At 64.1% G+C, this 23,014-nt stretch overlaps 1 protein-coding gene across 3 annotated transcripts; it reads right to left on the bottom strand.

Moving 5' to 3' along the window:
• Positions 1–19,975, bottom strand: NUMA1 (nuclear mitotic apparatus protein 1). 3 transcript variants are annotated; one of them, XM_026056477.1, is made up of 26 exons: positions 19,895–19,975; positions 17,373–17,445; positions 16,977–17,065; positions 15,652–15,731; positions 14,813–14,895; positions 14,458–14,538; positions 13,958–14,042; positions 12,937–13,066; positions 12,486–12,643; positions 11,675–11,792; positions 11,090–11,207; positions 10,344–10,484; positions 9,747–9,869; positions 5,631–9,233; positions 4,826–4,867; positions 3,418–3,486; positions 3,125–3,235; positions 2,806–3,024; positions 2,424–2,581; positions 2,088–2,334; positions 1,395–1,677; positions 1,166–1,302; positions 843–1,055; positions 510–620; positions 248–415; positions 1–89 (listed from the first exon to the last, which is right to left on the bottom strand). In XM_026056477.1, exons 2-26 carry the CDS (start codon positions 17,412–17,414, stop codon positions 54–56), a joined length of 6,645 nt encoding a protein of 2,214 aa, XP_025912262.1. In that variant the 5' UTR covers positions 17,415–17,445; positions 19,895–19,975; the 3' UTR covers positions 1–53. The 3 variants fall into 3 exon arrangements, with proteins under 3 accessions (XP_025912262.1, XP_025912264.1, XP_025912265.1); XM_026056479.1 differs by lacking the exon at positions 4,826–4,867; XM_026056480.1 differs by lacking the exons at positions 1–89; positions 248–415; positions 510–620; positions 843–1,055; positions 1,166–1,302 and adding an exon at positions 1,844–1,974 and having other exon boundaries at positions 1,604–1,677.
• Between the last annotated feature and the right edge of the window lie 3,039 nt (positions 19,976–23,014).

Raw genomic sequence — 23,014 nt, 5'->3', positions numbered from 1 at the left:
GGCACGGGGGGGGCTGCTCTCTCCCCCCCCCAGGCGGGGCCAGGCCCAAAACCTCAGAATTTCGTGTCCTTGAGGGACCGGCGAGTGGCCTGGAAGAGACAGAGCAGAGGGTTAGGGACGGTGACACCGCGCCGACGACGCCGGCTGTGCCTGCMGGACCGGCCGTCTGCCATACCAGGAGAGAGATCCCACCAGGAATGGACGGGGTTTGGGGGGGGGGGGATCAGTGCCACCCCCCGGCGCCCACCTTGCCCTTGGGGGACTTGGCGGTGGCGATGCGGGGCGAGCGGCGGGTGCTGCCGCGGGGCGAGTTCTTGGGAGCGGTTTTCCTGGCGGCCGCCCGGCGCAGGAGGCTGCTGCCCAGCTTCTTCGGCGTGTTGAGGATGCTGAACGCCATCGACTGGCGCCTCTCGGCCTGCGGAGGAAGATGCGGAGCCGTGAGGAGCCGGGCAACATGGGGGGGGTCCCGGCCCCTCCTTGGGGACAGCCGCCCCGCCGGAGCCGCTCACCTGCTTGCTGACCGCCTGCTGCTCGCTCCGCCGGCTCACCTGGGAGCTGCGGCGCTCGCTGCGCTCCCGCGGCGTCTGGGGACGGGGGAAACAGCTGAGGGACTTCTTGGACTGCAAGAGAGAGGGGGGACGAGCTGGGACCCCCACGGGGGGAACCACGCGCGAGCTGGCAGCGAGGAGCCGTTCCCGCATCCCCCGACGGCCCCGGCCGCCTTTTGGAGCAGCTCGGGAGAAGGTTTGCAGCCGAGCCCGTTCCACCGCCACCACCCCAACGCGGCTCCTCCGGGAGCCGGGGACCGGCTGGGATGACGGGCCAGGCTCGGCTCAGCTCACCTCGGGGGTGTCGGGACCCTGGTGGGATTCGTCGGAGAGGCGCTTCCGTTGCTGCCGGGTGGTGATGCCGGCCCAGGAGGCGCCCAGGGTGGCGCGGCGGGCCGCGGCGCTCTCGGCGATCTGCGAGGGCTGCATGCTGGCGCGCCGCAGCGTCTCCTTGGGGTCACCCGTCTTCATCTCCTCGTCYGTGATGGTGCCCAGGGAGTTGGAGGGCTGAAGGAGCGAGAAGCAGAGGTGTTGCCGACAGGAAGCCCGGCGGGAAGCTAAGGRACTAAAGCCAAACGCCGATTCCCAGGCGCGGAGGGCTTTGCCCCCGCTCTTACCCTGCTCTCCAGYGGGTAGCAGGTCTTCAGGTGGGGGGGACACGCTCGGTTGCGCTGCTGCAGCTCGGCGATGCGGTTCCAGTCGTCCAGCTGCTCCGGCTCGTCCTGGCACGCGCTCAGGTAGACGCTGCTCCGGCCTGAAAGCGAAGCCGCGGGGGGCTGAGCGGGGGCCGAGGCGAGGAGCCGCTTCCCRACTCCGCGGCCCGTGAACCCGCTGCGCCCGGCTCACCGAGGCTGGAGCTGCTGCCGGCCAGGGAGCGTCGCAGAGAGCTGCGGGTGGTGGGCCGGTAGCCCGGGAGGTTCAGGAGCGCCGAGTTGCCCGGGGTGGTCTCCTCGGGCGAYGAGGTTTCCGGCTTGACGAGGGATTCCTGGGAAGGGAAGCTGGCGAGGGAGCGGGCGGAGGTGGCCGAGCGCAGCCTGCCCTTTCCGGGGGCGGCTTTCGGGGGCTGCGCCGACGGGATGCTGCGGAAGGACGCGTCGGCACTGTCYGGTTCCTCCACCTTGGCCTGTTTCTGAGTGGGGGGGGATAAAAAACAGAGGTCAAAACCCACGGCCGGTTCCAGACACCCGCAGCAGCAGCCACACGGATGGCAGGGAGCAGGTAGACCACGGCTCCTCCTAGGCCACCYGCCACCACGCTCGTCCTCCCCCCGCTGCCAACTCGACCCTCGCACCCACCACGGGCATCGYGCCTGGAGGACAGAAGCTCCAGGGCTCCTCAGGACGCGGCTTGGCGCAAAGAGGTGGGGAGCAGCTCGGGGCCACYTTTCCTCCAGCCCGCGAGGGTGACRGCTGCAGCCAAGCCATCCCTGGGAGCAAYGGGTCAAGGGAACATCTCCGCCTTTCCCTAGCTCCCTCTCCGGGCCCTGGGAAGCCCCCCCCGGCACAGCACGGGGGTCCCTTCGCCCCAAGCCCCGCTCACTTTAGTCATGGTGATGTTGATGATCTGCGTGGTGCGGCGCCGCGCCGAGCGGGTCTTGCAGCCGGAGTCCAGCGACAGGTCGCCCAGGGAGCCGGCGCTGCTCTCCAGCTTYGCCCGCGTGCGGCTCGGGATGGGGGTGAAGTAGAGGCTCTCCAAGGATTCCACCTTGCGAGGCAGCCGCCGGGACGCCGGCGACTCCGCGCTGCCCGGCCCGGCCGAGGCTTCCGACCGTGAGCGGCTGGGCTTCCTGCGGACACGCGGCGATGGATTTACCACCAGGGCAGCCGGGGACGGAAAGGCCCGAGGACGCGGGGTTGGTTTTCATGGCGCCGGTACCTGGTGGAGTTGAGCGGCTGCGTTTCGTCGATGCTCAGCTCCAGGCTGTCGGTGCTGAGGTCGGCYGGGTTCTGGCGGAAGGTCTCCCGGCCCTTCAGTGTATCCGTCGCCACCTGGAACTTGCCGAGCTCCCGTAGCTGGCGATCGGCAAACTCCACCTGGCCGGGGGAAGAGGGACGCGGTGAGGGACGGGCTGCCCCACCAGGAGTGGAAAGCGTCCAGGCGGCCCGAACGCCCACGTGGAAGCAGAAAATCCCCGGCTACTCGGAACCGAGAGCCGAGCAGGGTATTTGCAGGGGAGCAGGCGGCCTTGCTGTCCTCACGGAGCCCACACGCCCTTCCAAGCGGGAGGAAGAAGGCAAAGCCAAAGCCTCGCACCCACCTGAGCCTCCAGGCTGCGGACCTGGCTGGTGAGGTTCCTGCAGCTCAGCTCCGACTCCTTGGCCTGCAGGATGCTCTGCTGCAGCTCCTTGGCCAGCTTCTCCAACTCCGCCTTGAGCTCCGTGTTCTCCTTCTGCAGCTGCTCCATCACCTTCAGCTTCTCCGCCAGGTCCTGGTTCTGCTGCTTCTTGGCGTCATAGTGAGTTTTTGCCTTCTCCATCTAGGAAGGATGGAAGAGAGRAAACCCGCAGGCCGTCAGGCTTCCCCGGCAGAGCGCTCCCGGGCCGGGGGAGGCCGGGGGATGCGCCAACCGGAGGTACCTGCGCTTTGTAGTGCTCGGCCGCCTGCTCCTTCTGGGCGAGCTGCTCCTGGAGCTCGGCCACCTTCTCCTGCTGGCGCGCGGCCTCCGTCTGCAGCTCCCCTTCCAGCGCCTGCCCGGCGGGAAGGGAAGGGAAGGGAAGAGCCCGGCTCAGAGGCGCCTTCCACCCTCCCGGGCTCGGCCGAGCCCCGGCTCCCACAGGGGGGGGACGGGGACCCTGCTGCACCCACCCAAAGGCTCAACCCCACTTGGCACATGTATTTTTGGACATCCCCCCTCCACCCCSCCGTTTACCTTAACTCTCTGCTGCTGGGCTCGGGTGGCCTTCTCGTGCTGGGACAGTTTTTTATTCAGCTCCTCCACCTGCAAGAGCAGGGGTTACTCGCACCAGCTCGCAGCGCCGTCCCTCCGCGCGCCCGGAGCGCCCTCCCGGCTCCTCCAGCCTCCCCGGGCAGCACGCGCAGCCCCGGCGGAGCTGCTGCCGCCCGGGGGGATCCGTCGGCAGATCCGAGGCGGACAGCTCGCCGCTGCCCCAAGTTAGTTTTTGCGGGGAGGAGGTTTGCTCTACGCAGGCGGCCACGCGCGAGAAGCGAAAACGAGACGCCCTCTAGCCACGAGGGTTAGAGGAGGCGGCGCAAGAATCACGGAGCCTCCCCGCAGCCTTCGCTCAAGCGGTTGTCTCCGCTGCCAACTGTTTGCTCTCGGAATAAAACCAGGAGGTGCAGCCCCCCCACACCCCGGGTGGGCTTCCCCGTGCCGGATCGCAAGCCGAGCCGCTCCAAGGGGATGCGCTGCGGCTCGCCGTCCTCCCGGGCACGAGGCCCCCCAGCGAGGCTCCCGCAGCTCGAGGACGGTGCCCAACGTGCACGCGAGGCGCGAAACCTCGAGAGGGGCCGAGATGACCCGCGAGGGCCCCCAGCAGGAGCCCTGGGCGCGGGTAGGCAGCTCCCAAAAATCCTTCCGAAGCATCGCCGCAAGCACGCTCAGGACCTGGGTGTCCTGCGAGCAGCAGCCCTACGGGTCGCTCGTCTCCAGCCGTGGGGAGGTGCAGGAGTTCAGAGGACCACGCCGGGAGCTACCTGCTTTGGGTCCTTCCCAAAACCCCGCGGCCCCGAGCCCGCGTCCTCCGCGTGCAAGCGGGAAAGGGGCTGGATGCGATCTCCCGCGAAGGGAGATCGCATCCGCTTTCCGCGAGCGCCGTGCTCCCTCCCGGCGAGCAAGGCGGAGGAGCTGGCGCTCGGTGGCAGCGGGGAGCCAACGGGCGGGCAGAAGAAGGGGGTATGGCAGCTCCCCCCGAACCTCCTCTCCCTGGGCACGAGGCGACGCAAGAGCAACGGTGCCGGGTCGAGCTAAGAGGCCGCTGGAGCCCCGGCGCCGCGGGGAAGGGGAGGAGGAGGAGGAGGAGGAGGAGGAGGAGGAGGCTGCTGACCTGCGCTGAGGGGCCTCCTGCAGCACTGCAAGCGGGCGCGCGGGAGGCGGCAGGTTTGAGCTAAAGGCTCCACAGGCCCCGCTTCCTGCTCGCCGCGGGGCGAGCGCCAAAGCCCCGCGCGCTCGGAGCGCGGCCGCGTCCCGTTCTCCGGGGAGGGATGCCCCGCAGCAGGATCCCCAACCGCAACAGTTCGCGGCGGCGCTGGTGGGAAGCGGCAGCGGCTCGGGCCATGCACCGTCACCGTTTAAGCAGCCGGCACTTCGCATGCGTTACCTGCTTAGCTTGTTCTTTCTGAAATACCTCTAGCTGCTCCACCTGTAGCACGGGGCGAGCACAAAGAGGCAGAAGTGAACACGTCGCACGCGCGCGCCAAAAAAACCCGAGGACCAGCCTCCCCGCGGCTGCACGGCTCCTCCACGTCCTGCACTGCTGAGACCGGATCGCTCGGGAGGGACGTCTGTCCTAGGTCTGTCCCCCCAGCTGCCACCCCACCAGCCCAGGCTAAGCAGGTGCACCTGGATTCACACAGGTACGTAGGAGATCCGAGCCCCACGGACACGTAGGTCTTCTCCGTATCTTTGTGAACCTGGGCGCTAGGATTAATCGCCAGGCTCCGGAAGAGCTGGGATTGAGCAGAAACGGATCCCTGACTCCAGAGAGCAGCGGCTTTGGGTGAGCGAGTTCACAGGGCACCGACTCAGCTGGACGGCGCCAAGAGCTGCGGCCGAGGAGCCAGCTTCACCCGAGAGCAGCCACCGCTCTCCAGCCTGGAGGCAGCCTAGCAGGCAGCCGAGCTAGGCAGCTGCTCTGCCCTCCCAGGCGGGATTTCCCTGCCGGTCAGCAAGCGCCCGGCAAGGCTCTGGAGGAGCTCATGTGCTTCCTCAGCTAAAGACAAGCTCTATTCCTTGGAGCCAACAGCAGGCTCTGCAGCGCTCCGGCATGCAGACCTGCCCAGAGGAGCCTCGTGGACAGGAAAATAGGCTTAAAAAGGGCAGAAGATGCCTCTTCTCAGGAGGCCTCTCCCCGCTCCCCCTGCCCACACGAGGAGGCCAAGAAGGGAGACAAGACAGGTCCCTACCTGAGTCACCAGCTTCTGCCTCTCCTCCTGGAACTTCTGCCTCTCCTCCAGCACCTTGACCTTGGTGTTCTCGTACTTGTTGCTCATGGCCTCCAGCTTCTTGGCGGCTTCGGCGGCCTCCTGCCTGCTCCCCGCCACGAGCTTCTCCGACTCCAGCCTGAGACGCTCCAGCTCTCGAGCGTGCTTCTCCCGCGCCTGGCTGAGCTCAGCGTCGAAGCGCTGCTGCCCGCGGCTGGAGGTCTCGCTGAGCCCTCGGTTCTCTTCGGACAGCCTGGCGTTGGCCTGCTGGAGCCCAGCGAGCCGCTCCGCGTAGTCAGCGTTCTCCTTYTGCAGCCTCTGCATCGCCCGGTCCTGCTCCGAGGACTTCTCCCTCAGGGCGGGCAGCTCCGCCGTTTCCAGCTTGGCTCTGGCGAGTTCTGCTTGCAGAGCGCTGATGGCTTTCACCCGCTGCTCCAGGTCGTCGCGGTGCTTGCTCTCCAGGGAGGAGCGCTCCGCCTGCAGCTGCTGGTACAGGTGCTTCAGGGGCATCAGCTCGCCGGCGAGGGCTTGGGCATTGCCGAGCTCCTGCTGCAGAGAGGAGAGGAGCTGCTCCTTCTGGAAGTATTTGTCCTGGCAGACCTTCACCTCCTGACGGAGCTCTTCCTCACGTTCGCTCTGGCAGTGGCGCTCCCTCTTCAGGGCCTCAATGGTCAAGCGCTGCTTCTCCATCTCCTCCTGGCAGCGCTGCACCTCCACCTTCATAAGCGAGCATCTCTCGGCCGCCCGCGAGGCCGCCGTGGCCATTTCCGTCTGGAGCATCCGCAGCCTCTCTTCCAGCTTCTTGCTCTTCTCCGACTCGGCGACGATCAGGCGCTTCAGCTCCTTGCTCTCCCCTTCCTTCTCTGTGACCTGCCGGTGAAGGATGGACACTTCGTGCTCCAGGCTGCCAATCAGGCTGTTCTTCCTCTCCATCTCCTGGATGCATTGGGCCACTTGTTCTTTCCAGCTCTCCTCCGACCTGCCCTTTTCCTGAGCTGAGGAGCGGAGGGATGCCAGCTCCTTCTCTGCAGCAGCGATGGCACTTTTACTCTGAATCAGCTCTTTACCCTTGTCCTGCAGCTCTTTCTTCAGGGTCTCTACGGTGCCGTCTTGCAGAGCTTGTGCCGATCTCGAGGCCTCTAGCAGTTTTTGCAGCTCCGAAGCCTTCTCCTTCTGCTGAGCCGCTTCCTTCCTCAAGGCCTCCAGCTCTGCTTGCTGGTGCTCAGTTGCCTTGGCTCCAGCTGCTGCTTTCTCCAGGACAGCAATAGTGTCTTGCTGTTCCCTGCACTTCTGCTCCAGCTTCTCCACTTGCAAATTAAGCATCTGAGCCTCTTTAAGCTTCTCCTGGTAAAGGTCTTGGCTTGAGCTGGATTCCTGCTGTCTGTGACGGAGCTTCTCCAAGCTTTTGAGGGACATCTCCTTTGAGTAAACAGCCTTGATACTGTCTATCTCCACGTCCTGGGTCCTGGCAGCCTCCAGGAAGCCTTGCAGCTCATTATCCATCTTTGACGCCCGCTCCTTCACCGCCTCTACCGAGGCGAGTTCTCCTTTCAGCTTACTGACAGTCTTCTGCAGGTCTCTCAACTCTTCACCCCGCGAGACGTTTTTCAGACGGAGCTCATCCAGCTCCCCCTCCTTCTCCTCGATGAGCTCCAGGGACCGGGCCAGCTCCTCCTGGTGCACAGACCGCTCGACCCTCTGCTCGTTGATGGAGTTTTGCAGCTGCACCTCCAGCTCCGCCTTGCGGGCTTTCTCCGCGGCGCAGTCCGCCTTGGCTTGCTCCACCTCCTTCCGCAGGCACTTCGCTTCCTCGTCCCGATGCGCRAGGTCCTGCTTGTGCTTCTGCAGCGTTTCTTCCAGCCTGGCACTCAGCAGCGTCACCTCACCAGAGAGTCTCTCCACTTCCAGCTCTCTCTCCCTCACGACGGAGGCGGTGCGAGAGAGGTCGGCTTCCACACTCGTCAGCCTCTCGCTCTCCTGCTCTCCAAGGCGTTTGACTGCAGCTTCGAGCTCCTTGGACTTGAGCTTCTCATCGGACAACTCCTTGGAGACTCCCTTGAGCATCTCTGTTGCTTTCCGCACATCTGCCTCCAGCTGAGCTCTGCACTTGGCCGCAGCTTGGTCAGAGGTTGCGATCTTCTCCTGCAGAGAGGAGACTTCTGCCCTTAGCTTTTGCTCCTTGCCTTCTTTCTCCTTTGCCTGCGCCTGGGCACTGGACAGGTCTGTCTGGAGCACGGCCAGCCTTTCCTGATGCTCGGTGGCCAGGCGTTTCAGCCGTGCCTCCAGCCCAGCCACTTTCTCCTGTTCAGCCTGCAGCCGCTGGCAGGTCTGCGTGTGATCCCTGCTCAGGACCCTCACCTGCTCCTCCAGTTTCCCACGCTCTCCTTCCTCTCCTTTAGCAGCTTCTGCCAGCTGACTCTGCAGCACCTTGGTCTTCTCTCTGTACTCCTCTCCCAGTTGCTGCAGCTGCATCTCAAGCGTCTGTCTCTTTGCCTGCTCCTCGCCTTTCTCCTGGAGAGCCTGGTCTCGGCGCTGCATGAGCTGCTGTTTCTCCGACTCCAGCTCCGAAATCCTGGCGAGATTCCCCTCGAGGCTCTCAGATGCCCTCCTCTTCTCGTCCTCCAGAATCCCCTCCGTGTTTCGCACAGACTCCTCCAGGAACAGCAGCCGTTCCTGCAGGCGGGAGTTCTCCTTGGCCAACTTCTCCTTATCTGCCAGTTTCTGCTGACTTTCCTTCAGCTTATTCTCGAGGTCTCGCAGCTGGGTTTTTAGTGTCTCGGCCATTCCCGCTTGGGCCGTGCTCTGCTGGCACTGGGCAGTGAGCTCGAGGATCCTGGCTTCCAACTCTTGAACCTTTTGGTTCAGTTCAGCCTTCTCTTTCTGCATTTGCACGGATGCGGCTTGGCTGGCGTCTCTGGCCTTCTCCAAGGTCTGTAGCTGGCTGCTCAGGGCCGCCAGCTCCGCTTCGTTCACCTGCTGGAAACGCTGTAGCTGCTGCAGAGCCGAGTCCCTTTCCTGGACAGCTTTCTCGTGCTCAGCTCTGACAGCGGYCAGCTGCCTGGCCTCCCCCTCACACGTCGCCTCCATCTCCTGGGTGACCTGCACCAGCTTCTCCTCGCTGTGCTTCAAGGTGCTGCTGAGCTGGTCCACCTGGAGGCTCAGCCCCTTGATGGTCTCCCGGGACGCCTGCTCTTGGTTGTGGAGGTCCTCCGTGAGCCGGCCCTTCTGGGCCCGCTCCTCCTCCACCTGCTGCTGCAGCGTCACCAGCTCTTGCTCCTTCTGGAGCAGGAAGCCATTGAGCTTGCCGATCTCCGCCGTGAGGGTGTTCACCTGGGCCGTCAGGCGCGCCTCCTGCGCCCGCAAGTCCTGCTCCAGCTTCTCCTTGGCCAGGTGGATCTCGGAGACGGAGCTCTGGAGGCTGGCGATGAGGCCGCTGAGCTGGAGCTTCTCTTCCTCAAAGCGGCTCCGCTCGGACTGCAGGTTTGCCTCTCGCAGGCTCTTTTCTTCTTCTAGCCGCAGGACGGTGGCTTGGAGCTCGATCACTTTAGCGGTGAGGCTGGACACCTCCTGCTTTAGCTCTTCAAGCTGGCAGAGAGGAGAGGAAGGGGGAAAAAAACAAAACAAAACAACMCCCCCAAAGCATTACTCATTTACTCATACCGCATAAAAGGGATTCTTGTGGACGGCTCACCCCCACGAGACCCATCCCAGGGCCAAGCAATAGCAGATCGCGCTGGAGAGAGGCCAGCTCCATCTCCACGCTGCCAGACCACCTCCTGCCCGTGCCCTACCAGGGCGGACGTCCACGCYGCCTCCACCGAGCGGGGCCTGCAGGGCCGCCGGCCACAGCTGCGCTGGGAGATGGAAAGTGCACACACACCCAACGGATGCRAGTTCTCCTAGCTGTGCACTGTTTMTGGACAAGCTTCTGTGGGCAGACGGGGGCCCGGCTGCTTTGGACAGGGGCGGCTGTGAGCCTCCCAGCACCCAGACGCGGGCAGGATTTGTCGTGCTTTGCTCTCCCTGGCTAGAGTTTTTCAACAGATCAGTGCTTGCTCCCGTTGCTGGAGCACAAGCTCTCTTGAGATCTGGCTGTACCTTGAGGACATCCCCCATGACCTCTCCTTTYTCCTGCGTGTTGCAGTCCCTCAGCTTTGCCAGCTGGTCCTCCAGCAGAGAAATCTTCCCCTGGAGAATCTCAATCTTCTCTTCCAAGCATTTCTGGGGACAAAGACAGGTGACTGAGCAGGGCAGAGGGAAATCGGGCAAAAACCAAGCACAACCATCAAGTTTTATTCTATGCCAGTCAAGCTCTCCGACAGCTTTGTCTCAAGCTCAGAGCTTCTCTCATCGCTGCGACGATTGCAGCTTTCCTCCCTGCCTTGCAGCAGGAAACCCTTCCCAGTACTCGGAGAAAAGATCCCTCGGGAGGCAGCTGCTACCGAAGGCAGCAAAGCTTCGCGCCGCCCGTCCCAGGTGCGCCTGCACGGACAGGCAGAGACGTTCCTGCCCACTCCACCCCGCTCACAGCTGGAGGGACGCGCGCCAGCTCCGGAGAGCCGTGCAGCGCGCCGGCACGCGCCTCGTGGCTGCRGCGAGCTGCGCCCAGCCAGCCCAGGAGAGGCAGAGCAGCTCAGGCAGGACATCAGGGCTCGGCCGGGGGCCGCTCGGCCGCGCCGCCCCGGGACCTCGCACCTTCTCTTGCAGGGCGGTGCGCAGCTCGCTCTCCAGCTGCGTCTGCTTTTCTTGCGACTGCGTCAGGGCTGCGTTGTGCTCCTCGGAGAGCTCGTTCAGGGCTTCCTGGAGCTGCACCAAGTGGCTGGCAATCTCCCGCAGCTGCAAAGGGAAAACCCCCCGCCCCAGCGCAGCCAGGTTAGACCACGCACACGCTGCCCAAGGCTCGGCTCAGCATCAGTGCTGTGCGCGGCAGCAGCAGCATCTGGCGATTCCCCAAATTTGAGGRGCTAACTCGCTTCCTCAGCCACGCTGCACGTGAAACACTGAACGCAAACAACTCAATCCAGTCCCTCTTTCCCACCCGCCATGGTCAGACCAGGACCTGAGGCCCAAAGCAGGCTCAGTCACTGGGTGAAGACCACGTAAGATCCAGCAGCAGAGCCGTACGTGACCCAAGGTCCAGCACCGCCATCGGATCTTCTCCCTCAGTCTCGCCACAAAACACCGGGCTGTTAGGGAGCGATGCGAGAGGGTCAGACGCAGCCTCAAGCCCTCATTTACTAACCAGGGAGGCCAAAAGCAAAACCCAGCCTGCGCCTGGAGACCCAAGGGAAGCAGAGAACGCGTTGGTGAGACGCTGCTCGGCCTCRACTTTGAAGGTTGACGCTGCCCTTAGGTTGAAGGGCGCTTGCAGGGAGCAGCTCCCCCCGACGCCGGGGCGCTGCTGCGTCAGGAGGAGGCAGAGAGGGAGCAGCGCTCCGTACCTTGAAGGAAAGGTCCCCGTTCTCCTCGGAGAGCTGGTTGATTTTTCGGTCCATCTGGCCTTTTTCAGTCTTCAGATCCTGACACTGCTTCAGGGCCTCGTGCAAACGCATCATCAGGCTGCGGGAGAGGAGACCGTCACGCCTCTGCTTAGCGGGGAGCGCGTTTGCGAGACAGGAGGGGATGTCACCGGGGCTGATGTTGCTGGCTACTGATGAGCAAACTAAGGTATCAAGACATCCCYGCGCAGCGGTGAGAAAGCACCGTAAACTCAGCTCTAAACCAGGTCCYGAGACATCACTAGGCAGAGCAAGGACGGGGGACAAGCGGAGTTTGTGCTCTGTGGCCCGGATTGGACCAAACGAGAGGGCTGGTATCTGCCGTGTTTTAGGCCAGCAGCAGCTTCCAAGGCTYGTTTAGGCGCAAGCTGCAGCCTAACAGGGCCGACCGCAGAAGCGGTTTCCTCTCAGAGGTGCCGCCGTTCCGGTCTCCCCTCGCCCCTTTGCACGTCCCTGGGGAAGGGACGGACGATACCAAGGCCGGGGACGCGCCAGCCTAGCCGGGGAGCCAAGCCCCCGGAGGATTACCCCTCGTTCTTCTCCCTCAACTCCTCCACTTCCTTGGGCTCCAGCTGGTCGGCAGCTTGCCTCTCGTTGAGCAGAGTCAGGCGGTCGATCCGCTGCTGCATCACCGTGATCTGGGCCTCTGGGAAGGACGGCAAGAAAGAGCCCGTTACCATCCGTTTGTGTCGCTTAAACCCATCCGAGAGCACGGTGGATGGTGCCTGTCCGTCTCCTAGCCGGTGAGGAGCCACCCCCAGGAACCATTTGAAGCAGGATACAAGGGAAGATCCAGGCTGCCGGCGCTGCTGTTCACCACAGGCTTTGCTACAGTCCCTTTTTTTTTTTTTGCCAAGGATATTTAAGGGGATACAAGGGGGAAGGGGAGGGAAAGAACCTGCGGTCTGTATGTCTCCAGGGAAATCCCCGGTACGGGGAGCATTTTAGACGTGGATGGTGAGACTCCTACGCCTGCCAGACTGTTCCAACCAGTTTGGCAGCACGATTAACAGCCGTCTCCGAGATCTGCCTGCTCAGAGCTGTTACAACTGTCAGAGCTGTCTTGGCTCCCACCAGCAAGGCCGCTGCATCACGCTTTGTTCCAGACAAGCTTGGTCCAGGTGCCACCACGAAGAGAGGCCTGTCCGCTCTGGAAAGCGGAAAAGCTCCAGAGCTGCGAGCTGCCCTCACCTGGGGGTCAGCAGGACAGACTGTGCACGAGCCCGGCTCTGGCAAGGTCGTAACGGCAGCAGAAACCCCACCAGAGCAAAGCTTCCCAGCAGCCGAACAGCCCTGGAGATGCCTCCCCGAGCCCCAGCGCATCCCGCTAGCTGCTCACCCTTCTCCGTGACGAGCTTGCGGTTCTCCGCCAGCTCCATCTCCAGCTCGTCCCGGTTCTCTCTCTCAACGGCCAGCTGCTTCTTCAGCCGTCTCAGCTGGAACTGTGGCGTCTGCATGACGTCCCCCACGGGCGAGGAGGGCGCGCCGGGGAGCATGCTGCGAAGAAGCACGCCGTATAACTCGGTTAGCAAGAGCCAAGCTTGGGAAGAAGGTCCTGGCTTGCCAGTCGCAAAGGACAGAGCTGGGCTAAAGATGGAGCTAACGGCCTGAGCTCATCTCACAGCCCTACGTCCCCTGTGTCGCCGCCGAGGAGCCCGCGAGAGAGCGGCACCGTGCCAGAAGGAGCTTCTCTGCCGAGCAAGCACACACCCCAACCGTATCTTCGGGTCCTAGGAGCTCCCCTGCCCGCCGCCCTCCCCAGCCAGCCGTCCAAGAGGCTGAGGACATACTTGTTCACGCCGGAGGAGGAGGCGATCTTCTGCAGCTCCAGGAAACGCACCTCTCGCTTCTGCGGGTGGGAGAACACCGGGGAATGCTCCTCGGAGCTCGTGCTGGACGTGCCGGATGAGGGCAGCGGCACTAGAAGTCACAAGCAAGGAGAACGGTGTGACCTTCGTTTTAATACCAGAAGGGAGGGTTTCAGAAGCACCGAGCCCCCAGTTTGAAGTCCCAAGGGACACAGGGACCACAAACGCCAGCAGGGACAGACCAGCCCAACCGAGAAAGCCATAAAGCCTCCTCACCGCAAGGTCACATGGGCTCCACCTACGCATTAAGGACACGTCCGTCCTGCCCGAGTACTCACGGAACAAACACCCCCTCCCACGACCACGCTGTGGACACCCTGCCTGGCTCAGGCCTCGAAGGAAAGAGCGTTTTAGCAGCATGTGTTACAGAACCGGGGATTATTCCAAGCGGGAAGGACTACGCAGGTACAGGAGAGCCCATTCGCAGAGAGGATAACAGATTAAAGCTTACATGGGTCAAACCCTGCAGAGTTCGGCGCAGCACACAACAGTTTGGGGTTATGGAAGTTGGATGGTGTTGCTGCTTTGGGGGAAAAAAAGAAAAATACCCCCAAACCACTAGTTTTTGTGCTCTAGAAAAAGGTCGTGCATGCCGATTAGATGACAGCAGCACGGGAACCGCGAAGGAAGACGCCAATGGTGCTCAGCCCTCGCAATATCTCATACCGCTGCTCTCTGCAACGTTACTGACTATTTATATCCCGCTCTTAGCTGGCCCTTGGACACTCCTAYAACAAACACGAACAACAACATTAACCTTTCGGGCTTAGCAGGGTGCTGCGCTGATGCCAGCTGGGAGGACAACAGGTCTGATGGCCTGCTCCCCACTGCAGAGGGCAAGACCAATTACTCGGGGCCGGTGCCAACAGCACATGCTATTTTGGGTCAAGCCTGCGGGGCGGCCACCGGAGATCCGGCGCCTGCAACCCCGCACGGCGCTCACCTTTCCTCTGCAGGAACGCCTCCAGGTTCTCGTTGAGGCTCTCTTCGTTGTCCAACACGAATTTGAGGATCGTCGCCAGCTCGACCTGCGTCGGACGAGCCGCGGGATCAGCGGCTGCGCTGCGGCAGCTGCACGAGCTACCGGGCAGCGGAGCAGCACCGGCCAGTTAGCAAACCACGGAGGCTCTCAGCACGGAGAAACCAGCGGCAGCAGCTCCCGACCTGCCTGCGCCTGCACTGCGACGCTGCAGTCACGGGCCCGTCGCTGTCCGGACCCACTCGAAAGCCCCACAACTCCCTCTCGTTTCAAGGGAGCCCAGAGCATAAGGGAAGGTCTCGGGGCAAGGACCAAAGGGCAGAGCCTTAGCCACGAAGGCACCTTCTCTTCTCCCCCTCCTCTGCCCGGCGGGGAAGCCGGCCAGGAGGCAGGCTGGAGCGGAGCCTGGGGCACRGCGCGCGACAAGCTCACCGGAGAAAGCCCAGCGCAGCCGGAGGGATTACCTGGATCTTGTAGTCAAACGCGTTCCAGTCCCTCGGGCTTTTGCTGCTCATGGAGGTGTGATAGAGCAGCAGCACGGCCACCTGAAAGGAGGCAGCGCATCAGCCCGGCACGGCCAACCGCGTCCCGCTCCCCCTCCGCCCCGGGGCACGTCCGTGCCGGTCCCCGGACRCGCTGCCCTTCCCTGCCGCGGTGGGCAGGAGCCGGTCGGTCACGCTCTGCACTGCGGGCTGTTGAAACCCCCTCGGGTTCAAGGCAGCGCCCGCGGCAAAGGCGCAGTCCTACGGCACAAGGGTGGAGGCCCCTTTCCRCGCGCCGCCCTGCTCAAACCAGCACCCAGCGCGGCGGGCGGGTTACCTTGGCCAACTCCAGCTCCTCCGCCTCCAGGAGCTTCTGCGCCGACACCAGGTTCTCCGTGGTCGATTTGTGCTTGCAGTGCTCTGCAACGCGAAGCGGGAGGTCTGGTCACGTGGGAGCATCCGCCGTGACCAGGGAGGAAGGGGAAAGCGAGGGAGACGGAGAGCTGGGAGCCACTTCCCAACGCAGTTGGGCAGGACGCCTTGCCTCCCAACCCCAAGCAGGGGTCTATCACCGTTAGGGTAAGGGCTAGGCACTACGGATGCACCCCGAGGGGAGGAACGTGACGGGTGCTTGCGTGYGGGCTGCGCTCCGGAGCTGAGCTCCCAACACAGTCTTTAATGTCAACTGTGACCTGGTTGCTCTTCTGGCAGCCTAATCCTCAGGTCCAGCTTCCCCACCTCGCCCGCGGCACCTCTCTGTGCCTTGGCTTGTGCTGCTGGTGGAAGAGCAAGAGTCCTGTCCAGGATGACGCCTGCACCCTGGGAGATGCAATAGGGCATCTCCCCTTCGAGGGAYCCTGCTTCGATAAGGATTTTCCCTCTGGATTTAACCAGCTTGGGGTCGGGCACCAGGTTAGGAAAGCTGCCCCAAAACGCAGGCCCTCTGCTCTGCGCCAAGCCCGGCTGGGGCGAGCATCGCCCTCCGAGAGCTTTCCGACACCGCCGCGGGCTCGGGGCGGCATTGCTCGTGCCGAATGAACCTGGGCATGGAGCCGGGGGTCCTCAGTGCCCATGGGGATGGGGACGAGTCCGCGGGCACGAGAGTGAGCCGCTCGCGGAGGCGGAGAGTGCGGGAGGCACCGAGCGGGGCCGGCCGCTTCCCGCGKAGGCGCTTACTCTGCAGAAAGCCGCGGACGAAGGCGATCCTCTCCGGCAGCGGCCGCTCCAGAAGCGACTCCCCTTCCTCCGTCCTGTGGCTAGCAGAGTGCACAGGTGACTTTAACGCTCGGAGCAGAGATTAAGCAAACGGAGACGGCGCGCCTGAAACCCCTACCCGCGCGCGCCCGGCCGACGTCGCTCGCGGTCCCTTTGGTTATCACGGATCCCCGAAGGCAGGGACGCGGCCCGGGGACGGCCACTGAAGGCCGACGGCTCGCCCGGGGCATTTCCTCGTCCCACGCGGCGCCTTAAGGCTTTGGGATTTCCCAGCCTGGCTCGCTGCGTGCCTTGGGGGCGGCCCGTCCGCCGCGACAGCTCCCCCACCGTTCAGCGCTCGAACGYGGAGCTTAAATCAGGGCCGACTAAATATATCCGCGGCGCAGGCRGCTCCTTCCTCCCCACCCCACCCCGCCGCGCAGTCGGATCCCCCGCTCAGCCGCCGGCTCTCGTTACGCGGCGCGGGGGGATAATTATAGCAGGCAGGCGTCCGCCGAGCCTCCCGCGGGAAGGGTTCGAGAGGGGCGAGCTTCGGCTGCGGCCGGCGGCCTCGCGCCCTGCCCGCTCCTCCCCGCGCGGCCCCACGGGGTCATTAATTACAGGCAGCTGCCACCGCGCAGGCGCCCGCCCGGCTCCCGGCTCCATTAGGGTTTAGAGGTTTTAACCACCCGCGCTCACGAGCGACAAATACGACTCCCCGGAGAGGCATTCCTGCCCCAAAGCTGCAGGTCCCGGGCTGGGGCAAAGGAGCCAGGAGGGTTGATCCTGCCCGTATCACGCTCCGAAGCGGCCAGGGAAGCAACCAGGAGCGTTCACGGGGAGAACCGTCGCTCTTTAAAAGCTGCTTCGCAAGCCCGAAGCTTCCTCAAGGCGCTGCGGTTGCAGCCAAGGAAAGCTCGCCAGGCTGTTTCCCAGGCTGAGCAGCGTTTAGGAGAAGCAGCAGCCCGGGGCTGCCCAAAAGGCTTGGGAGCACATGCAGGATGAGCTCAGGAGCTAAGGAGCCACAGCGCAAAGGCACTGGAGTCTCCCGTCGCACGGCGGCGCGCGACCGGGAAGCAGCACCGTTTATGCAGGTGCTTTGCCTCGCGGGAGCCTTGCCTGGAGGAGACAAATCCCCAGCACCGCGTCTCCCAGAGGGGGAACGTCCTCGGCCCTTCCTCCCACCCCGCCGGGATCGGGATGAGGCTCTCGGCCCCGCTCGGGCAAGCTGCCTAGTGTGTGCGCTCGCTCGCGGCTCGCATCCGGCCGGGCGGCTCGGAGGAAGCCCTCCGGCCCCTCGTACTCACATTTTGTTGATGATCTTGATGAAGACGCCGCAGTCCTGGAGCTGCGACAGATCGTCGAGGGGATCTGTACAMACTTCCGTACTGTTCACCTAGAAACGGGACAGTCGGGAATCGGGGACCCCGCGGCAAGCCACGCCGCAGAGCCCAGCGTCTCCCTCTTCCCTTAGGGGGAAATGGAGCCTTCGGTCTCGGTTTGGGAGCAAAACCGGCCAACTCAAACACGCTCTCTCCCCACGAGCGCCCCCGGCATCGCGCTTCCCAGAAGGTTCCCCACGCCAGATTTTGGGGCCGTTCCCCCAGGAAGCGGCTATTGCCCAAAGCAGCAGCAGCCGTAAGTCCAGCCGGGCGGCCGGTGCCACCGAAAGGGCGAGCTGCGAGGAGAGCAGGGCGCTTTACCCAAGCGAGGAGAGCCGCGGCCCTCGCGGCGTGAAGAGGCATCTTTGCGAGGCCGCCGGATCGCCGTCCCAACCTGGAAACGCCAACGGAAAGAGAGAATTAGAGAGCAAACGCAGCGACCGTGTTAATACAGAGCCTGCGCGCGCGAGCGGGCGTTGACGTCCGTCCAAGGAGGACCTCGCCGGTCCTGCACGCCCCGGAGCGCTGTCCGCCCGACGGGCTGCGCTTTACCGAGGCGAGCGGGCAGCATCCGAGCGCTCCAGCGAGCAACGCGGCAGAGGAGAACCGGGAAAAACAGCCCAGGGTTCCCGGCTCCCCGGCGCTAAGGTCCGCGGAGTTTCGCCGCGGGAAACCGGGACGCCGCCGAGCGGCGCCCGATGGAGAAGAGGCGCCAGGGCCGAGCGGGAGCGACGTTCGCAGCCACGCGGTCGCGACGTGACGGCGGTTTAGGGCGAACAGCAGAGCGGCCCACGTCCGACCCACGGCACAGCGCGGTAATTGTAGTCAGATGACCTAAATTCCCAAGCCGGACGCGCAGCCTGGATACCAATTAAACGCCCAAGAATGACGGCGTCCGAGCGCGGCCGCGGCCCGGGCTTTAAATCTCTGCTCCGGCGTGCACGGAGGGAACAACCTCCAAGTTGGCTCGGAGGAGAAAACCAATAATAATAATAATAATAATAATAATAAAAAAACGCTGACGTTCGCCGGCGCGGTGGAAACGCGGGCTCGATCCCAGCTCTTTCCCCAGGTTGGGGCTTGCAGCCGGCTATCTCCGCGCCACAGGCCGCCCGCGCAGCGATAGCATCGCGCCCGCCGCGCTATCCCGCCACCCCAGCATCCCCAGCAAACCCAGGCTCCGTCTGGAAAAAGCAAGTGGAGGCTTTAAACGAACCCCAGGCAGCTCGGCGGGGCGAGCCGGGAGCCCCCTCCAAGCTTTCGGGRGTTYCTCCTCCTCCTCCTCTTGCTCCCAAAGCAGGGAAGAGCCACGGCGCTGCTCGTTCCCTGCTCGTTCCCGCTCATGGCCGGGATCCGGAGGCGGCCCTGCTCCCTTCTCGTGTTTCAAACCCCGCCAGCAGGAATTCCTCCTCCTCCTCCTCTTCCTCCCAAAGCAGGGAAGAGCCACGGCGCTGCTCGTTCCCTGCTCGTTCCCGCTCATGGCCGGGATCCGGAGGCGGCCCTGCTCCCTTCTCGTGTTTCAAACCCCGCCAGCAGGAATTCCTCCTCCTCCTCCTCTTCCTCCCTTGCCCTGCCCTTAACTCCTCGCGGGCTCCCGCTCCGGAGCCGGGCCGAGGAGGCCCTTCGGCYTCGGGAGCGCCGCCAGGCTCCCAGACACGGACCTTCACCCCGCGGCTGCCCCGTCCCGGAGCAAATCCCTGGGGAAGGCTCCGGGATCCAGGCTGCCGGGGTGGGATTGAGCTCACCGCTCGCCCGCAGCCCTTTCCGGGGTCTCCCGTCGCCACCAGCATCACGGTTGAGGAGGTCCCAGCACCCGCGGCTCCGGCCCGCTCGGCCGGGAAGCTCGCGGAGGTAGGAGTCCCTCCGCCTTCCGGGGTGCAAACGGCAAGAATCGGGCTAAAAACCGCCCGTTTTCCCAATGCCTGCGGCGCGCCGCCTTCCGTCCCCACGCACGAGGCAGGCGAAGGAGGGCGAGCACCCGCTGCCCCCCCATCCGTCCGTCCGTCCGTCCGTCCGTGCTGCCCCGCGCGTCACCGGCCCCAAAACCAGAAACAGCCGCACTGCCTCCCCACCCTTCCCGAGCGAGGCTGGGACACGGGGTCCGGATCGCGGATCGCGGGCCGGCCCCCTCCGGCACGGACGCACCCGCTGCAGGAGATACGGGGGGGTTTTTTGTTGTTTTTCCCCCTCCTTTTGGACTTCCTTGCTGGGAGGGGGGGGGCAAAAAAGCACCACGAGCAGCGAGAGCTGACGGCGAGGGAGAAGCTACCCGCGGCGAAGACACTGCAGCGAGGGGGGGGGCTGGGAAAGGCCAGCGCTCGGCGGCCGCGGGGAGGAAAACAAACTTCCCAGGGAAGCGGCCAGGGATGGAGGAGGCGGAGGGGGGGGGGAAAAACGACGGCGGCGGCAGCCGAGCTCGGGCGCGCGGCGCTGCCCTTGGCCGCCCGCGCCGGGGAAGCGCGGCGGCGTTGCGCAAGCGGGCGCCTTTGGACCCCGAGCTCCCCGCCGCGCGGAGAAAGGGGGGTAAAAAAATTAATAATAATAATAATAATAATAATTAATATTAATAAAAGCAACACACGCAACGGCTGCGGGAGGCCGGCGGAGGCGCGCGGGAAGCCCGAACCCCCGGATGTTGGCGAGCGCGACTCGGCCCGCGGCCTCCTCGCCCCGGGGGCGAGCGGGGAGCCGGCGCGGGAGCCGAGCGCTCCGCGGGGGCTCCGGCGCCACTGCCCAACGGCTTCCCCCCTTCCCCAGCCTCCCTCCTCCTCCTCCTCCTCCCCGGCCGCGTTTAAAAACAAAACACGGAAGGGGGAGAAAGTCTTTGTTCGTTTGGGCCTTACCCGAATCCCGTGGCTGCTGCCCGGCGGGGAGGGGGGGGGTTCAATCCGCCGCTGGCATCGGGACCCTCGGRAAGCGGCGCGGGGAGGGCGCAAGCGAGCGCGCACAAAAGACCCCCCAAAAAAAAAAAAAAAACCCAAAAAAAAAGTTGTCGGGTCGCTCCTCGGGCTGGCAGGAGACAGTTCCCCTTCCTGGCGGCGAGCCACCGCACGTCACGGCGCCGAGCCGCTCGCGTTAAAGGCGCCCGGCCCGGAAAGGCGCCGCCGCCGCCACCGCGGCGCTCCGGTTCTCCTGCCCCACGCTAACGCGCCGTCCGAGCTCCTCCGGCTAAAACCACATCCAAGCTGGTCTCCAAAACTCCCCCCCGCAGCTCTCCGCGCCGCGCCAGCGACCGCCGATTTAAAGCGTTTGCGCAACAGCCTTCCCCGTGTCCTGCTGCGCCGGCACCTCGCCGTGCCCCGAGGAGCGTTGCTTTTGGCTCCGTGCCGGCGGGTGGGCTCCGGGCGCGCCGGAAGAGCCAGTGGGGATAACCGGCTACGCGGCAAGCTGCTTGCAAAAGGTCTGCGTTTTGCAAAGCGTCGCGAAGCCAGCGCCGAGCGCGCCGCGCGGCAGAAAGCCCTTGCGTCCCCCAGCTCCACCTCGGCCTCTCCYGTCTTTGCCGGCGGGAGATGCTTCCAGCTGCTCCGCAGGAGCTCAAGGTTTCGTTTCCCTGGGTAGGTAYGGCGTGAAAAGCCTTCGGATTAAACCCCTCTTGTGGGGGTAAGGAAGGGCAGCAGGCCACCTCCGAGCGGGGTCCAGAGCTGCTGCCCTCCGAGGAGCGCCAAGGACACACGCGCGGGCTGACGGGACTCGATGAAGAGCCGTCTTCCRCAGGACGCTTTCGTTCTCCACGAAGACCTGCGGCCATCCGGGTGCTGGTTATTCTGGCTAATGCCTTGGGGGGAGCAGAGGCGGAAGGTCGCAGCCCGAATCAGCCGCGCTACCCAAGCCAGCTAACGCGGTCTCATTCCCAGTGCCCTGTCCCATGGGAAGAGGCAACGGGGATTTTCCATCCCAAGAGGGGTGAGGATGGCCCGGAACCGCACGCTCGCGTTGGTAAAGCAAGCGTCCTCAGCGTCTCGGCTGGAGAGCGCGTGCAGCTCTCCGCGGTCGAGGCAGAACCGATGCTCCGGGGTCCCACGCGGCCGGGGGGGTCCAGCTCCACCAAGCCTCCTGCTCCACCAAGCTTGGGTCCACGCTTGAGCACTGATGCGGTGCCGTTTTCTAGCAAACGCTCTTCTCCCGCGGGCCGCTCCTGCCCTCAAAACCGGCGCTACGACGGCGGCGAGCTTGCACGTGCTTTCCCCCATCGCTTGGCTTCATCGGGAAATTTCCGAGACTGACAGCTCCTTCCTCCCTTCAGAGCCGGCAGCCGCGTGCAGGACCTCAGAGGAGGTACTTGGACGATACAGCAACACAGAGCAAACGGCGTTATTTTTTTAATAGCTTGCCCCGCCGTGCACAAGACTCAGTTCAGTTACTCGAGACGGGTTTTGACGCCGGCGTTCGAGGCACACGAAGATCCCTTCGCGGAGCTTGGGCTGGTTTTGACGGCACGACGAGTATTTGGAAGGTCGTAGTTGCGTTCGCCAACCGAATCGACCCGAAGGTCACATCAAAGCAGCCTCGGTCCTCCCGCTGCAGCGGAGGATCCAGGCCCCGTCTCCAGCCGGACCGCGGCTCCGAGCAGAGCCGACGCAGGCAGCGAGGTTTTTTCCCCCCAGATCCGGGGCACGGTTTCCTCAGAAACCGCCGTTTCCCGCGTGCCGGCAAGGAGGAGACTTACGTAACTCCGCGACTTGTCGCGGCGAAACCCCTTCGGCGCTCGTGCGCGGCGGAGCGTGGCCCCGCAGACGGGCTCGGTCTCCCCTCCGTCTCCCCGCGAGCTGGCGGCTCTCAGGTTAAAAAAAAAAAAAAAAACGCTCCTTATTCCCCCAAAACCTTCCCCCCCCAAGGACACAGACGGACGCAGCGATTTCCCGGCGCCTTTACATTACAATCGGAATTACAACGACATTACAACGAAAAGGGCAGTGCCAGATCTCGCTCGGAGCCCGATAAAAAAAAAAGCGGACAGATAAGGCCGCGGGTGGCACACGGGTCACCCTGCGGAAGGAAAAACCCAGCTCCAAGGAGCTTTGGCCCAGCAGCTTTCCAAAGGCCAATCTGCAGACCCMAACCCTTGGTCCTCCACCGGAGGCAGACTCCTGCCTGCGCTGCCTCCGCCTGCTTACGTGACCGCTCAGCAAACCCGACCCAGGACCGCGGCTAGTTATTTTCCCAACTGACCTAGCCAGAAAGGCCTTCAGCTCCACCAGTTCCCCAAGCTGCTTGGCTCTGCAGCTGCACAAGTCCTCGCGCAGGCACCAGGAGGCCAGCGGAACCGCTTCGTTCACCAGCCACAGCCACCAAAGGGCCAACACCACCACGCAACTAGTCCAAGGAATTTCCTATACGAAGCGTGCTGCTTTGGCACRGAGAGCAAAGAGCCGGAAAAGAGGTGGACACCTGCTTGCCGGTGACCTGCCACCGCTGCCAGGAGGAGGAAGGAGTCACCTATTTACACCCTAACTGAGGAAGTCAACACACCTGATGATCTCAGGCCATGGATGATGGAAGCCCTGGAAGATGAGGCCGAATGAAGCACTTAAGGAGGCGTGCGAACATCCTTCCTTTGCAAGGGAGAAGCCCAAGGTTTACGGCGCATCTGCAGCGCTACACACCTCAAACCCCAGAGGAATTCAGGTTGGACGGGAACCCAGGAGGTGCCTGGGTCCAACCCCTGGCTCAAAACGGGGGCAGCTACGAGAAATGGTTGCTGGGGGCTTTCTCCAGCGCGGTCTTTGAGGTCTCCGCACCAGGGGCGGCGCGTCTCAAACGCCGGCGCGCACCGGGGAAGGCGGGAAGGAAGGATTACGGAGCGCAGCGCTCTCCCGCCGCAGGAGCCCACGCCATAATCCCGCTCCTCGCCTTATCAAGCTTCGCCTCGGAAGCGCCGAGGGGTTTTGGATCTGTCTCCAGACCGACGCGCGCCAGACTCCCAGCTTCCTGGGGAATCCCCAGCCAGGACGAGGATCTTGCAG

The sequence above is a fragment of the Apteryx rowi genome, unplaced genomic scaffold (assembly GCF_003343035.1).
Source record: "Apteryx rowi isolate R43461 unplaced genomic scaffold, aptRow1 scaffold_1314, whole genome shotgun sequence".
Lineage (NCBI taxonomy): Eukaryota > Metazoa > Chordata > Aves > Apterygiformes > Apterygidae > Apteryx > Apteryx rowi.
Note: the sequence above shows the minus strand (reverse complement) of the source record. Positions and strands in the feature narration are given on the sequence as shown.